Raw genomic sequence first — 15,568 nt, 5'->3', positions numbered from 1 at the left:
CCTGCAGCTACCCGGCAGAGGCCCCCGCAAGCCGAGGCGAAAGGGAAAACTTCTGTGAGCAGCTGAAAAAAAAAATAATCAAGGAGAAGGCACCCGGGCTCACCGAGGCCAGGCTCAGGCAGAGAATCCAGGCTTGCAGGGGGCTGGACCCACCTTTACATGAGGGCAGCCAGGGTCAGGGCAAGCCCGCTGCAGGTTTCCTGGGGGGAAGCCCCCTCCTGGGCCCAGGGAGCTGCAGCAGCATGGCACTGGGGGAAGCAAAAGCATCACTTGTTCTTTCTGCCTACTAACCGCCAGGAGCCCAGGGCTGAGGAAGCAGCAGCCGCAGCCCCAAGGCACTCTGGCACAGGCCCAGAGGACAGCCCAGGCACTTGCAGCAGAAGTCCCAAACAGCAGCAGGGATAGCTTTCTCCATTCTACATACTTTATTAGATTCAGAGCTGGACAAATCACAAAGTGTACAAAATGGAGACCACACTACCAGAAGCAGGACTGTGGGTGGCAGCAGCATTCCTATGGCCCAGAAGCATTTGGTAGAAGTGTGGAGAGGGCAGGCTGGGACAGTGGGCTCTTACTGCCAACCGCATTTTAGGTTCCCGAGGACAGACCCTGCTCAGATCCTGACAGAGCTCAGCTGACCTGCACTCCCTGGGACAGAGGGGCCATGTTTCCAATTTGTTTGGAAAGGACAGACTGGCTTGAGCCAGCAAGTGGTAGGGGTAAGTGCTCTAAGGACCTGAAATGCTGTGCCACCCACATACACACCAGCAAGAGTCTAAACCCTCATCCTTTTTGGTCACAAACCTTCCTGCGGCAGGACTCTATACTGACGACTTTGCAAGAAATATAAGGTGGTGGTGAGACCGGTGAGCCCACCATCTCCTCTGGTGGAGGCCTGACAAACTCACCACCCCAGGCATCTCAGACTGGCCAGCAACATCTACCACAACAGCAATAGCTAGTACATAAGCCAGGGTAACTTCAACTCAGATTTGTCCAGTCTATGTTTAGGTCTATTCTACGAGTACATATGCACAAGAACTTCAAAAATACTAGGATATGATGCAAGTAGTGAGACACCAACAGAAGAGGATTTTAATGGTGGACGTTCCCTAGAAAGATCACGAGGGGATGGGAGTTAGACTAGCCCTTCCCCACCCTGGGACAGGGAGCAGGAGGCTGACTGCACCCCTGCACACGACTGGGTTCTGAACTTCAGCTGCAGCATGGGTGGTAACCAAGCACAGGCAGGCAAGTCCGCTCCCAAGGTGAGCCACAGGGACTTTCAATCTCCGTAGAGGGGCCAGGCAGATGTTTTCTCTGAATGCAGTTGAAGACTGAGGAGAGGCAGAGGATGGCTTGGAGAAGAGGGAGCCTGCCAGCCTGCTGGGGCTAGCATCTGGTCTCATAGATCCCGCTCCTGCCGATGTACCTCACCCATTTTATCACGTCATGGTCACTGTAGTTCAGCTTTGGCTCAAAGACTTTCAGGTAGCGCACCTTCAGCCCAGAGGGTGCAAACGGGACCTATTGAGAAAGGGAAAGGCAACAGAGAGCATTGGAACAGAGGGGTAAGATGCTCTCCGTACAAGAGCGAGAAGACCCTTTGGCTACGCATCTAGAAAAGGACACCAAGAGCCACTTGTTCCCTTCTCAACTCCCTGCATGCATGGTGACAGACTCCAGTGGCTTTAAGGGCAATTTTCTTCCATTGGCTTTGCCACCTGGCTGGCCTCATATCAAAGAATCATATGGCAGCTTGGGACAGGGAGCACTCAAACCTGTAGAGTTCCCTGAGGGCAGAAGGGACTGAACTGACAAAACCTCTCCAAAAAGTTAGCTGCACCCTGGAAGGCAGACAGGGACTCACCTCAAAGTTCATGGAGATTGGGGGCCGAGCCCACTTCTTCTTGTCATTGGTGGGCAGCAGCTCAATCTCTGCACTGATCTGGGATTCCTTCATTCCAGCCATGCGTTTTATCCTATCAAAGGAAGTCCAGAAACAAGGAGGTACCTGAGTTTATTCTCCCCTTCACTACATGCGCTCAGGGCAGACAGGAGCACTAAACAGACTCTGCCTCCCCAAGCCCTGGCCCTGCAGCACCCCAGACCCAACACGCTCACTTACTTCCAGACAATGGCATTCTCACTGGCCTTGTACTTTGCCTTCCCTTTCATACAGATGACTTGTACTCCACTGGTATTGAGAGGTGTTGGGATCCGGACCTGGAAGGCAGAGTCTGGTGAGCAGGGGCAAGGACACTGCAGCCTAGGCACTCTGCATTCTCAGGGGAAGACCACTTCCTCCCAGGAGAACACAGCTGCTGTCCTGGACCCTTTGGCCTTCCCTCTCCCATCTCAGGGCCCAGAGAGCATCAGCTGCCACAAGGCATCCTAGGCTAGCTCTCCAGTTTCTTCCTTTGAAGTAAAGGCTCAAACAGATCTTCAGAATCCACAACAGTCAGTGAGGACCAGGGCAGAGCTCTCCAAACTGCAGATGTGGAGCAGGAAACCTGGCTAGTGTCAGGCAGGATGCCAGGCTGGCCAGGGAGGTCTGGCTGCACCAGGCTCTGGACAGCCTAGCTTTGCAGCAATAAGCCTTTCCTAGAAGGGGACTAAGCTGCAAAGCCACCCTTAGCCCATCTCACACAGCTCATAGCCTGCTGCCTGTCTGACATACCCTCAGATCATGCAGACGGAAGAACATGAACGTTTCACGGTGGCCAAGACATTAAGTGAACAGTTGCTGCACCTCTGCCAAGGTGGCTGTGCAAGTGAAAATAACTTCCACCTCCCTACTCTAAAGCAGTTCCCCTTCCACAGCACAGTAGCACCACGCATCTGTGGGGCATTCAGTTCACTCTTTTAATCCTGTACAAGCTTGAAAACTCATCTGTAGGGACTCTGCAGCAGGGGACAAAGTACAGGCACAATTCCCAGGCACAAGAGATAAGTTTTTGTTCTCTTACCTCTATCTTCTGGGCCAGCAAGGAAGGTTTGAAATTTGATTTGATCACCACCTTCACTTCCAGCTTGGTCCGACCCACCTCTCGCACCAGTGGGATCACACGGAAGGGAAGGATGATGTCCTTAGTGGTTCGGTATCTGCAGGGATGGAAGCAACAGTGAACTCTGAGAAGGCGTTAACTCCCTTACAGTCTCAAATTGTACCACCTTCCTAAATAGGCAGCCTCTGCATACAGGGAACAGCTTGGAAACATCAGCCAGAAAAGGGAGCCACCCTAGAACGTGGCAGCAGTAAGACCTGTGCTGCCCTAGGGCACTGATGGTTTCTTGAGTCCCAAGTTTTATATCTGTTTCCTGCCAATGGCCCTGTTCAAGGACACCAGTTTTAAGCACTAAAAAACCCAGATACAGCAAGCTAAAGGGTATGGAAACCCACATCCAACACTATGGTCGTGGCAAAGAAAACCATGCAGCTGGGCTTCTACCACATTTGTAACAGAAGGATGTGGGACACCCTACAGATTCCACTCTGAAAAGAAAGAAAGCAAGTGCATATTTGTTAGGTGCTCAAGGGCCGCAAGTCTGCCTGAGAGCAGCAACACTATTGTAGCAGCAAGCAGATGTCAACACCAGCCTGTTCATCCCCCACCACCGTACCTCATGAGCTCAAACTCTCCATCTGGTGGAATGAAGCTGATGCTCCTCTCCGAATCAAACTTGCTGAGCCTCACACACTGGTGGAAAGTGCAGTCGTCGATGGCAATTGACTGTTTGCCGCTAAAAAAACAAGACAGTTAACAAGTGCAAGCTGCAGCCCTGGTATCTTGGTGCAAAGTCTGCCCAGGCCGAAACTACTCTACAGAGCACGCTGCCATCGCAAGTGTCCAGGAAATGGGGAGACAGGGAGAGATTTAGGGGACAGCAGCCTCTGGGCTCAGACTTTCCTTGTTTTGCCACCACAAAAATCATGTTTCAGGAAGCTTGTTTGAAATAATTCTCTCCCTCCTCTACCCAAAGAGGAGAGAAATTAGAGTACCATTCTGTCACAGCCAACACCACAATGCTCAGGGTTTGCTTGCCAGCAGCACTTCAGTACTGCAAAGGCAACTCTGCTAGCCCAAGTCTTCTTGCAGCACAGTTCAAAGGAGAGAAAGCACTTTCCTGTCCACAAAGCTATCCTACTGCCACACAGCCAGGAGATGGCAGGTTCAGGGTCTTCCTGTTCAGAAATCTCTTAACAGCTGTTGATTTCCACATAGCTAGCAGGTGTTTTGATTCTGAACCAAGTTGCCAAAGACGACAATATTATGTCATAAAAGTTTGTATCTCTCACTTCTAAAAATCTACATAGCTACCATCTGTCCATCCAGGTGCACTAGCCTAACCTGCCAGCACTCAGCTTGTGCTGGGTTCTAGTGTCTGAGAATACCTTCCTTGCTACAGGTCCTGAAGTCAGCCAAGAATTCTTCTCAACTACTGACATGGACTAGAAAGTGAGAAGATGGTTGCAATAGAAGAGGCAGCAGTGTAGAGAAGGTACAGCAATGTAGCACTGTCATATCCAGGCTGCTCAACTGCTGGGAGCAACAGGACAACCATGCAAGTGTGCTGAGATGGTATAAGCACTGCAGGCAGGTTCATTTGTCCTAGGAACCACCATTACCTGCACAAATGGGACTGACCTCAGGCTGACTGGCTGTTTAGTTACACAACCCAGTGGTGTAGTTTGTGCTTCGTAAGTGGGAGTTAGTCTCTCCTAATCTGTTGCCCAGATGACAGCCATTAGCTGACTCGTTCCTCTTTCTTTGGAACACTGCTGGGAAAGCCCTGCTGCCTAGTACCGCTCCACGTCTCCGGCAGCATTACTCGGGCTTTGGGGTTACCAGACGCTAGATACCAAAAAGCAACTAGCAGCAGCTGTCCTTTTTGGTCACCTCATAACTAAATGCTTCTGCAGAGTGACGTCTCCAAGCTCTTGCCCACCAAAGAACCACAGCTATGGAGAACTACCCAGCAAGAGTCCCTGTCCATCTTACTTCTGTAACTCAAGAAGGTAGCACATTTGCAGGCAAAGGCACTAACAACACAGAAGCTTTGGGATAGCATTACTGACTCTTCAGAGGCCTACACAGATGATGTTTTCACTAAGCTACATCCCCACCGGGCAGCCACCTGAAGCTCATCCACATTACTAGCTAGATTCAGGTACAGGAAAGATGGCTTAAAGGTGACAGTGAAGTGATAGCTCTTGGCCTGGTTCTGAGAGAAAAGGCAAATAGCAGCTCAGCTCCATTTCCAGGAACCATCATGGAAAGTGTCTGAGATCCAAGTTACATGCACAAGTCACATGAAGCAAGAGACAGGGGACAGCAGAGTGCACACACAGCTGAAGCAGATTATCTACCTTCCCAATTCACTGGGGGTCAGCAAAAAAACAAACAACTAAGAGAAACACAGTTGAGTTACAAATGATTAGTGAGAAAAAAGTGGCAGTTCCCTTCCTTTTATCTCTTCATCCCATGCAGGAAGGCTGGAAAAGGCATAAGACCTGTTTTCAGCTTCCATGTGGGTACTGACTGAGTGCAGCTAGGAAAGAAGGTAGCTGGGCTCCCAGAAGGGATGAGCCTCCAACCCACACAGCCACTGACCACCTGTCTGTCAGCAGGAGGGGCTTACCCAGTGCTAGTCTATCAGCTGTTCTAGTTGGTGGGAATAGTCCAGGTAGAGCAGACTATAGTCAGAGGGGCTCCTTCATTGTTCCTTGGGAGCACTACTACTGCATCCTATGAACAAGAGTCTCTGCACTGACTAGAACTGTTTGAGACACAAGTTTGAGAAAATCTACCTTGGGGAAGTGCTTCCAGCTGCAAGAACTCCACACTTAACACTATGTTTGAATCTTAATACTTGAAGAGCTGTAGAGAAGCCCTCTGTATTGAGGCCTTCAGGCTGGTAGCTTGCATGACAGCTGACCTACCCAGAGAAAAGTTATCAGTAACATCTGAAGGGAAGAAAAGATTAGCTTAATCTGTCAGATCAGAAAAGCTACCAAGTGCCACCCTCTCATAAGGGGCTCTGGTGGCAAGTGGCTTTTACTCCAATGCCTCTTACCTTTTCCCCGTTTCATCCGCAGTCCCTTTGCCCTGTTTTTCAATGACAATCTTGTCATTCATGCCAAACTTGCACTCTGGCATTCCACTCAGGTAACTCTTCATCACCACTCTGCCAGAGACATGGGCACTCAAAACCTGACCTGGTGGAGAGAAGAGCACAGTTCAGAACACTCACGTAAGTCCTACTCACAAACCCTGAAGGGGAAAAGATGCCAGCTCAACACCTCCTACTTACCCTGGGGGGACATCAGGAGATTCACGCTCTCCAGCACATCAAGAAACAGTTCATTGCGACGGTATTTGATCCCTTCACGTCTCCATCCAATCTGTCCAGTCACCTGGCTGGTGATCTGGGACTGCTCTTCCTTAGTCTGAAGGGAAGAAATGACATCTTAGACCTCTAGATAAACTCAAAGACTAAGAAAGCTTGCTCTAAATCTAAGAGCAAGCGCTTGCCATTTATTACACACAGCTGCTTTTGACACTTAGATATGGGTGCTGTCACCACCCCCCCAACCCCAATTTGGCCATTCTCTCCTCAATACAGCAAATCCTATGTCTAACTAAAAATTGGTCATAAAGACAGCAGGAAAGGTTTTTCCATTTTGTTACCTGTCCATTAGGCTACATTTAGATGCAGGGAAGCATGGGCTCCACCAATGACATTCAAGTCTTGTCTCAGACTGTCACATCAATCCATGTAAGCAGAGAAGCAGCTGACAGGCCATTTCACACCCTTATCAATATAAAACCCTAGAGCCACAAGACAGCTGGTCCACAAGGACTGCTTCTTAATGACTGCAGTCACAGTTACACACCAGCACTAGCCTAACACGCATCTAACAGGAGGCTTAGAGCCTGGATGCTAAGAGCACTAGGGATTGTGTTGAGAGGCACAGGGAGGTTTCCTACCTGATGCTACAGGCGGGGTCCAGTCACACGCAGAAAATCAAGAAGTAGATGTATAGCAGCAAGTGTGGTGCACACAGGGTTAACAGGCAAGCAGGTCAATAGCAAGAAAAGGGAGGAAGGGAGAAAGAGGCAGGTTAGGCTTAAGGCTACCTGAGGACAGGAACAAAGCAGGCCAGCTCATCATTAATTAGGTAGCTAATAAGCACAAACAAGATGAGGGACTTTGACCTTTAGCTCCCCTCAGGAAACCCAGCACTCCTAGCAGTGAAATGGCTTTTCAGACTTGTCCCATTGTGCACCACCTGAACACAAGGTAGAGCAGAGAGTGACAGACAGGCCAAATACCACTCCCCATAATGTTCCTACGCAGAGCAGACTCCTCATGTTGCCGTTCCTAAAGCAAGCTCTCGATGTTTACCATGGCACAGATGTCCAGACTATGAGAAGTATGACGCACCCAGGACTGCAGGCACTGTAAGTCTGGGTTCCGTATAAAGTTATATCCTGCAGAATGCAGAAATGGGTCCTGCCCCAGCAGCCTTGCACTGGGCCCACAGGGTGGCAGTACATGATCTCATGTTTAAACCAGCAGTGCCTTGGTTTCACACACACACTCTTGCCACAGACACTGTCACTCCCTGAGCAAGCAGAGCCATTATCTTAACATGTAAGAGGCAGAGAGTTTTACACTCCCCTGGGAACTGCATAGGTTAAATGCTCAATGCAGTACAAAGTACCTCCCTTGTCCGTCTCACAAAAAAAGCCTCCTTATCTGCCTTGTTCAATGCTTTATGCAGGCTTAAGAGGAATCAGAGATGCACATGTAGATATAATAGCCAGTTCTCCGGCTTCCAAAGGGACACTGATCATGTGCTGACATTCCCACCTCCTACAACAGCATCAATGCCATGAACCTCTACAGATGCTACAGAAAGTAACTGGATGGATCTAGAAGCAGATGCCTGGGGACCACTGAAGCTGAGATCACCCAGCAGCATGAGTGTTCCCTAAGGAACGACTGAAGGTACCTGGGTCTAAAATTTCTCAGGTTTGGGAGCTTCCCTGAGCTGTACAAATAAGTCAAGTAAAATGGGTAAGAACATCCAACTTGTAGTACTCAGTTGCCAGCATGCTGACTAGGTTAGAGGCAGACAGCTACCAGCAGGTTTCCTGGGCTCTGGCAGCTAGTGGCAGCCCTCTCCCCACTTTCAAAAAGTACCACTAGCATTTTAACACTAAATTATGTCTAAGGTTTGGGCAAATGCTGTAACTAAGTTGTCCAACTCACACTCCGAGAAAGCACTTGGAGGGGAAGAAATCTACAACATTCAGATAGTTAATGAAGCCTGGACAGATGCAGACAGGATCTGAAGAGTGAGAACTGAGCACAGCTCCACCTCGAGGTTTAAGAGTCAGTTTAGCCTCTGCTGGAGGAAGATATCTGAGACAATACCTGCATCAGTTTGATAGAAGACATCAGCATGGCCTGCAGTCCTGCTACTTGAGTAGTGGGCTACTTCACGGGTAGGGACTAGAAGTGAAACCATGTTGCACACTAGCACCTTTTAAAACCCATATGCCACACCACCCCATTCCCAGAGCACAGGGGTACTCTCCTTGGCAAGTAACACAGCAATGTCAGACCCACTTTCAAAAAAAAAAACCAAAACAGATCTTGTATTCCAAGATCACCAGCCCTGGAAAGACCACCGTAACCATACAGGGTGGGCATTCAGAGGGCAGCAGCTCAGTATGCCTCAAATCTTTCACTGAGAACAAAGTAAAAAAGTTGAGTTTGAAAAAAGTCTGCCATAACTGTGGATTTTGCTCCTTAAATTCAGCAGGACATAAGCCCAAGGAAAGCACTATCATGAACTAAGCAGAGATAAGGGAACACGGATGACAGACCACCCAGTCCCAGATTTTGGCCCAAGGTACCTATCAGAAGCTGGCCGTAAGTGAAGGAGGAGTTGGAGGCTAGATGTACCAGAGTAGAGAGCAGACAAGGAAATATGGCAAGTACTGGTCCAACTGTTGCCCCAGTCATACTGTGCCTGGAAAGGATTATTTCTGCTTTTTGAACTGGGCTGCACAAAATTCCAACAGAGAGCAGAGTAACTGCTTACTTATGAAAAGCTGTAGTCCAAAACTCTTCGTAAGGGAAGAACTAAATCTGCTGTTGAATTCAGCAAGATGCTGTGACAGTGGTTTGCACACAAACAGCACAGGCGTTTGTTAAAACAGACAAAAGCAAAAAAAAGAGCTAGGGAAGGAAGTGAGGGTGGTGGTTAGTTTTCAGTTTTCCTAGGAACAGGAGCTGACTCAGCTATCTTGAGTGCTGACTACCCAAAACATCAGATTGCAGAAGGCCAGAGTGATTTACACTAGGGCTCAGGATGGGGGACTGAGACCGGATGCACTCACATCTGGACTCTGATATATGCATGCCCTCTTGCAAAACACTGTTTGCTGTTCTAGCAGGAAATAAGTTGCTCAGGGGCAGCTTCTCTCACCTCCTTCCTGAGAGATGCAGCTAGTCTCACTACTAGTAGATTAAAAGTTTAAAAAGGAGTTCTTAGGAAGTCAGTGCTGATGAACGGAGTTGAAACAGAGCCTCCAGAGACTTTGACCTCTGCTTATCCTTAACAAGAACAGTCACCAGGCAGGCTCTTATTTAGCACTTTGCTTCTGTTTGTACCTTGGGGCTGAAGCTTCACCTACATCTCTGCTGCAGACAGCTTCAATACAAACTGACTCCCAGCTTTTCTCCTGACTTACCTGCTACACAGGGGAAAGGAATGAGTTTTAGGCTAAGTCCTCATAATGAGTTGCACAGATGTGTTACATGGACAAGGTGAGCAATATTCCTTGGGGACATGAGAAACAGTGACTGTAACAGTCCTTTGGTTTCAGAGGTTGAGCATGAGTTGTCCAAGAACCGTAGCCTGGAGTAGGATTAAATCTAGTTTAAAACAAATCGGACTGTTCTTGGGAATGTAAGTGTCTTCTTCCCCAGGTGCCACTTATCTTCTACCTCCATGTAAACTTTGTTGCAAGGGTTAATACTGTGCCAAATGCACAGTAGAGATTCTCATCTCTAACATGAGAATGCTCAGACTGTACTGATGCTGATCTGCAAAGATGTTAGAGGCAGCAACAGAATAACATCAGCTTCCTGACTGACAGCAAGATTCACAAGGCTGAACAATACTTCATTACAAGGCAGGCATGAAAGCCTCACAGCTCGAAGCACTGAAGGTTGATGGAGAACAGACCTGCTCAGCGAGATTCACACATAGAAGAGCTATTTCTGGTTCAGCAGGTAGATTTGTTTATCCTCTGTCAGGAGCTGACACAGAGCAAAGCCTGAAGCCAGCAACCATTTACGTGCAAGGGACTGGCATTATCTTAGCTCAGGGCCCTTCCTCCCACATCTTACCATGCGCCAGGGAACATGAGGCTACACAAGCACAGATGCATCTAGAATGAGATGCCACTGAGCTACATCCCTGCCAGGGTGTTCTCAATCTACTCAGGCACCTCCACTCAGCACGGGTCAAATGGTTAGTTGGTAATTAAGACCATACTTTCTTGAACAGGCTTATAGAAATTAACCAGTAGAGCAGTACTCTACTTTGTACCCCGAATTCCTCTGGTTACCTGACTCTTGATGCCTTGCTGAGTGATAAAGGTCTTCAGGGCTCCTGTTTCAGAGTTCTGAGGATAGCCAAAGTCCAGGATTTCTACAGAAGGATAGAAGAAGGTTAGTTCAGAGCTACAAGGTATAAACCTGCCAACCATGCTAACCATTCCTATAAGGAGAGTGCCAATTAGTACACAGACACTGCTTACACATTAAATTTCTGGATAAGTTGCTGGAGCATTCCTTACCAACAGAAAAGAAACAGCCTTGCTAAATTGACTTCCCTGTGCAATATTTTGGAGAGGAGGGGTGATGGAAAGCTGTCCAACTGATGAATTTGCTGGTTTTTAAATACAACTGCACTTCAGGACTAAATATTAACTAGAGCAGACATGTGCAGAGGGCACACTGAGGAGTTTTCTCCAAAAAAATCCAAGGGACAATAAAGAAGATTTCTTCAACCACAGAACAACATCTTTGCAGCATTTTCTTTAGGTTTTGATTTTGTATGAAGATGTAATAAAAATCAAAATCTAAAAAAATGACAGCAGAGTAGAGGCACTGCAGGATGATCAGTGTGGGAGAGAAACTGATGTTAACTACAGACAGCTAGTGCACTTAACACCCACTCCCCTCAAAGAGGAAGGGAACAACCCACAAGAGATCTAGAGAGAAGAGAAGACCACTAACATGGATACTGAGTACCACCACACTGGTAGGTTTTGATCTCACTGTGCCTACTAGGAGACAGCAGTGACTGAAAGCAAAGAAACAGCAGTCTCTTCATCTGCCCAGTGGGAACAGAGAACCCATCAGTCACTGTGACCCTTGGCTAAGAATCCCAGGACATACACATGTGGTGCCTTGTCTGGAAAACAAATTAAAGCATAACTAATACAAAGTGCTCATGTTATGCGAAACAGGGACAGCTCAAGGGCAATCTCCACAGGCAGGCTGATATCACGAGCAGCTGAAGGGACACTTATTATTATTATTCTATGGTGAAATTTGGAGCTGTATCACTGGGGGAGGTAGGGCTGGGACAGAGCAGGTTGGGGTTTATTGACTTCCTTCTGTCTCCGAACTGCCCCCAAGAGGCAACCCAAGAGTGGCAACCAGCTGCAGCCTGGGGTGACTGCTACCATGCAGTGCTAGAGCCACCTGGGCACTAGCTGGGATGGCTGGCCTTAGGGCTGCTAATGATAGCCCTCTTTATATACCTCAGTATTATGGTAGCCCTACATCTACACAGGATCCACTCAGAAGCTGGGGTCCAGTACCAGCTGCCTCATTTATACAAGTTCACAGCTCCCAACACTTCAGCAAAGTGAGCCACAATCAACAGAAGGCTATGGGCTTGAGACGTTATCCACACTTACAGTACAGGTGGCATTAGAAAGCAGAAAAAGTGATTTTGAACTCAGTCACACATGTTAAAAATACTTCAAGGATTATTACTACATCAAACTAAGCTAAGGGTTTTAGAATAACAGATAAGGGAAACATCTCACCATCCAGTAGCTCATAGATCAGCACAAAGTTGTTCTTTATGTTCTCCTCACTGATCTTCCCAAAGTAAGCAGTCATCACGTCGCACATCTTGTAAAGAAACTCGAATACCATGGCAGCGTTGACATTCTGCTTGGTGACAGCAGCCAGCCAGATGTTGGAACGCTTGACATGGAAGAAACTTGTGCGGGCGATGTTGGTGACAGGTGAGCGTACCTGCTGCCGTGCATGGATGACATTGACGCGGAAGGCGTCGACGGCGTTCCGCCTACAAGATCACCAAAGATAAGTTAGCACAGCATACACGAAAACAAGCTGGCTGCACAGTTCTCTATGTGATTACAGTCAGAAACTGAACTACATATACCAAGCTCACCTAGGAGGGGTGCCTGAGGATGTCTAAGAGGGATAAGTGAAGGCTCTGAGCAGAGTTAGACATTAAATTCTGCACAAACTGAAGGAGAGACAGAGCACTACTGGTCTCTAAGGAGCTTTGGACTACAGTGCAACTGTAGTCAGAAGGAGAAGTTAATCTCCATCTGGAGTCAGACGGCAAAGGAACCTTCCCTTCAATTAATTTTGCTAGCCCTCCCAACTGATTGTCATAGCTGGGAACAAACACAGTAGCAGCTTATGGCTCAAAGAAGAGCTCAGTTTTGACCAAACACCTAGTTACTCTCTACTCTGCAAGCCCAGGCCTTCATACTTTTGCCCCAAAGCAAGCTGTAGTCTCCCAAGATATTTGCTGATGGCAGTTCCTCCCAGAAATACCACTGAGGGCAAAAAAGTGAGCAAAACCTACCCAGGTCACCTGACAGAAGTCAGTGCCCAGTTATACCATGAAGGGAGCTTTAGTTCTCAGATCCACATCACCTCCATACCCCAGGCACCATGGAGGGCAGGCTCAAAGCAGCAAGCAAGATTAGGAACATTTTTTGGCTTTCCAATTACACATGTTCTCTCAAGCCTGCTAGGCTTCAGAACAGGTCTCTTGCACATGGACTTCGGGTACCCACAGTGCTAGTAGCACTGCATTACGTGCACTGGATGGTTCAGTACCATTTACGGTAAAGAAGTTATGCACAGTGCTGAAAAGGTGCTGTGCAAGCTTCCCCTAGCTGCTGCCATCTTTAATCCAAATTGTCTGTACGCTAGTAACAGGAAACAAATTCCTCCTGGGTAAACAGGGATATCTAAGTGGCATTCTGGATGTCAGCTCATCCACACTACAGTTTTCTTATCCCGTAGCTACAAGTCAGGATAAACTCCCCAAATGAAAGTCCACCAATCCCAAGAACACAGGAAGGAAGCCCGAGTGCTTTATATGACAAGACTGAGACTTAAAGCAATAGTCTACACACCAAGCCAAGACTCATCTAATTGGGCTTTATTACTCATACTCTCAGACATAATGTAGAACAGGGGGTCTTCTGACTGCAGCATCAAAGCCATGGTACCGATTATGCAGAACCATGTTTGAGAGCAGACAGTAGTAACATCCTCACAAGCAAGGATACAGGCATACAAATGCTCATAAGCATTGAGGGTTGTCAGCAATCCAGCAGACAGTTCCAAGTTTGCAAACAAAGGATATTCAAAGGAACATATGCTACCACAGCAGGTGTTTGCTCCTTGAAGGTCTGGGTACATATGTAGAAGCTTCACCAGTAAACACGCTCCCCCATAAGCAAAATTCTGGCCTTCAAATACTTCTCAGGTTTTATTGCTCCAAAAGGTTTACAAGCTTGAGTTAAATTAATGTTTAATTTCTACCTTAGTTTTTCCATAAGAAAGCAATTTAATCTACTATAAAATAACAATATCTAAGAGCCCCACTCCTCCCCTCCAGTAAGCCTTGCAAGAAAAGTTCAGCTTATTCTGGAGCATTAGCCCTCCCAGCCTCAAGTCCTAACCCACTAGAACCAGTACCAGGACCAGCAACCAGACTGGTGCACACTAGAGGAGAAGCCTCAGATCGGTGAAGCTTTTCTAGCACACCAGTCGCCCACTGTGCAGTGCCAGTCATGGCCTACCACGCGTCTCTTACCTATTGCTACAGCAGCCAATGAGATGGGATGGACAGAAATGGCGCCAGCGGAGAAAGGAGGAGTGACAGCAACAAGAGAAAGGGTTAGAAACACACACACAAGGCACAATGAATCCAAAGAGATAAGGAAAGACCAAACAGCACCCCCTCCCCCTGCTCCTGGGCACAAAAGGCCAAGGTGGTATTGGATGGACAGTAACAAGCTGTGGCAGCAATGATGCCCTCGCAAGGCACAATGTTGACATGCCGTGGTCAGGCTGCCAGCATGGACAGACTTGTGTTTGGCTGAATTTTAGGGCTAACTGGGCATTTAGTCCAGATGAGCTGCCTCTGTATCACATCAGTGATACCCAGTCTGCTCTGCTAATACATGTAGCAGGCCTCGGAGGGGAAAAACCCCAAAGCCTCAATCTGAGGCATCACCTGGGGACCATAGAGTATCAGGTATCTTCTTCCCAGTCTGCCTCAGAACAGGGCTGCAAGTCTGAGTGGGCATTTCTAGGACAGTACTCATTTGAAGCTGTTTGGGTTGATGCTTTCCGGCTTGGTCCAGCCAACAGGAAATACAGCAAGTTTGATAGAGCTGGAGCACATCTGAAGAGATACAGCACATCCTGCAAATTCAGACACTGCTCTATCCAGCTTGCACTTTTTCCTTAACGATCAAGAGCCATGAAGCCAAAGTGATGTATTAGAAGCTCAGAAACCAAATGCCTATTATGCTTAAAGTGCATGCAGTTTGTCACGTAAGCTGCTCAGTTTCAATTAGCTTATTTTTATTAAATAGCTACATTCTTAAATGCAGTTAGGTTCTTCCAATGACTATGTCACTGAAGAACAAGGCACTTGAAGATCGTAGTACAGCCCTCCATGGTATCCTGAATTAAATGCATAGTGCTTTGCTTTTCATCTTTTTTAAGAGGCTGCTTATGCATGCAGCTAGCTGCTGTATGGACAGATGCACTACATGCACTGAAGCCATTCTAAGTTGCAAGCAAAGAAAGTCCAAGTTTTGTGGTACTTCTGCCTTTAACAAAGTCAAGGGAAGAGCTTCTTCATTGACCACCACTTTGCTCATTAACATTTGAGCTAGTATGTGCTTATTTAGACCCTTAAACTGTGCAAGGGGAGGGGTTCTCATAACCATGGATAACCTTTAGTCTCTCCCAACACAGAGGTTCAGGCTTCAGAATGCCAAAGGCAAGTGCCAAGACCAAGGAGTCTTAAGGGTCAATCGCTCAGAGCCCACATGAAGACAGGCAGCAGCTATGCTGATTTCCCATTCAACCTACCTCCCAACAAGCTGGATGGGCTCAGCCCTCAGCACTTCAGATCTATCATTTAGGAATTAAAAACTGCGTAGTGTTCTAGAAATCT

The 15,568-nt window shown here is 47.6% G+C and overlaps 1 protein-coding gene across 3 annotated transcripts in view; it reads right to left on the bottom strand.

Annotated features, from left to right (window-relative positions):
• Positions 1 to 408: 408 nt before the first annotated feature.
• Positions 409 to 15,568, bottom strand: part of AP2M1 (adaptor related protein complex 2 subunit mu 1) — a 29,918-nt gene continuing 14,758 nt past the window's right edge. For 2 of the 3 annotated variants that reach the window (XM_059822381.1, XM_059822382.1), the window contains 9 exons: positions 12,147 to 12,412; positions 10,653 to 10,735; positions 6,316 to 6,451; positions 6,079 to 6,220; positions 3,625 to 3,744; positions 2,970 to 3,105; positions 2,129 to 2,226; positions 1,871 to 1,982; positions 409 to 1,527 (listed from right to left, as the gene is read on the bottom strand). In XM_059822381.1, the coding sequence (XP_059678364.1) occupies positions 1,393 to 1,527; positions 1,871 to 1,982; positions 2,129 to 2,226; positions 2,970 to 3,105; positions 3,625 to 3,744; positions 6,079 to 6,220; positions 6,316 to 6,451; positions 10,653 to 10,735; positions 12,147 to 12,412 (1,228 nt within the window). In that variant the 3' untranslated portion in view covers positions 409 to 1,392. Of the gene's footprint in view, positions 1,528 to 1,870; positions 1,983 to 2,128; positions 2,227 to 2,969; positions 3,106 to 3,624; positions 3,745 to 6,078; positions 6,221 to 6,315; positions 6,452 to 6,992; positions 6,999 to 10,652; positions 10,736 to 12,146; positions 12,413 to 15,568 lie in introns of all 3 variants that reach the window. The other variant, XM_059822383.1, reaches the window with a different exon arrangement.

Source organism: Gavia stellata, chromosome 11 (genome assembly GCF_030936135.1).
Source record: "Gavia stellata isolate bGavSte3 chromosome 11, bGavSte3.hap2, whole genome shotgun sequence".
Lineage (NCBI taxonomy): Eukaryota > Metazoa > Chordata > Aves > Gaviiformes > Gaviidae > Gavia > Gavia stellata.
The sequence above is the reverse complement of the archived record's forward strand: the minus strand, read 5'-3'. Positions and strand labels throughout refer to the sequence as shown.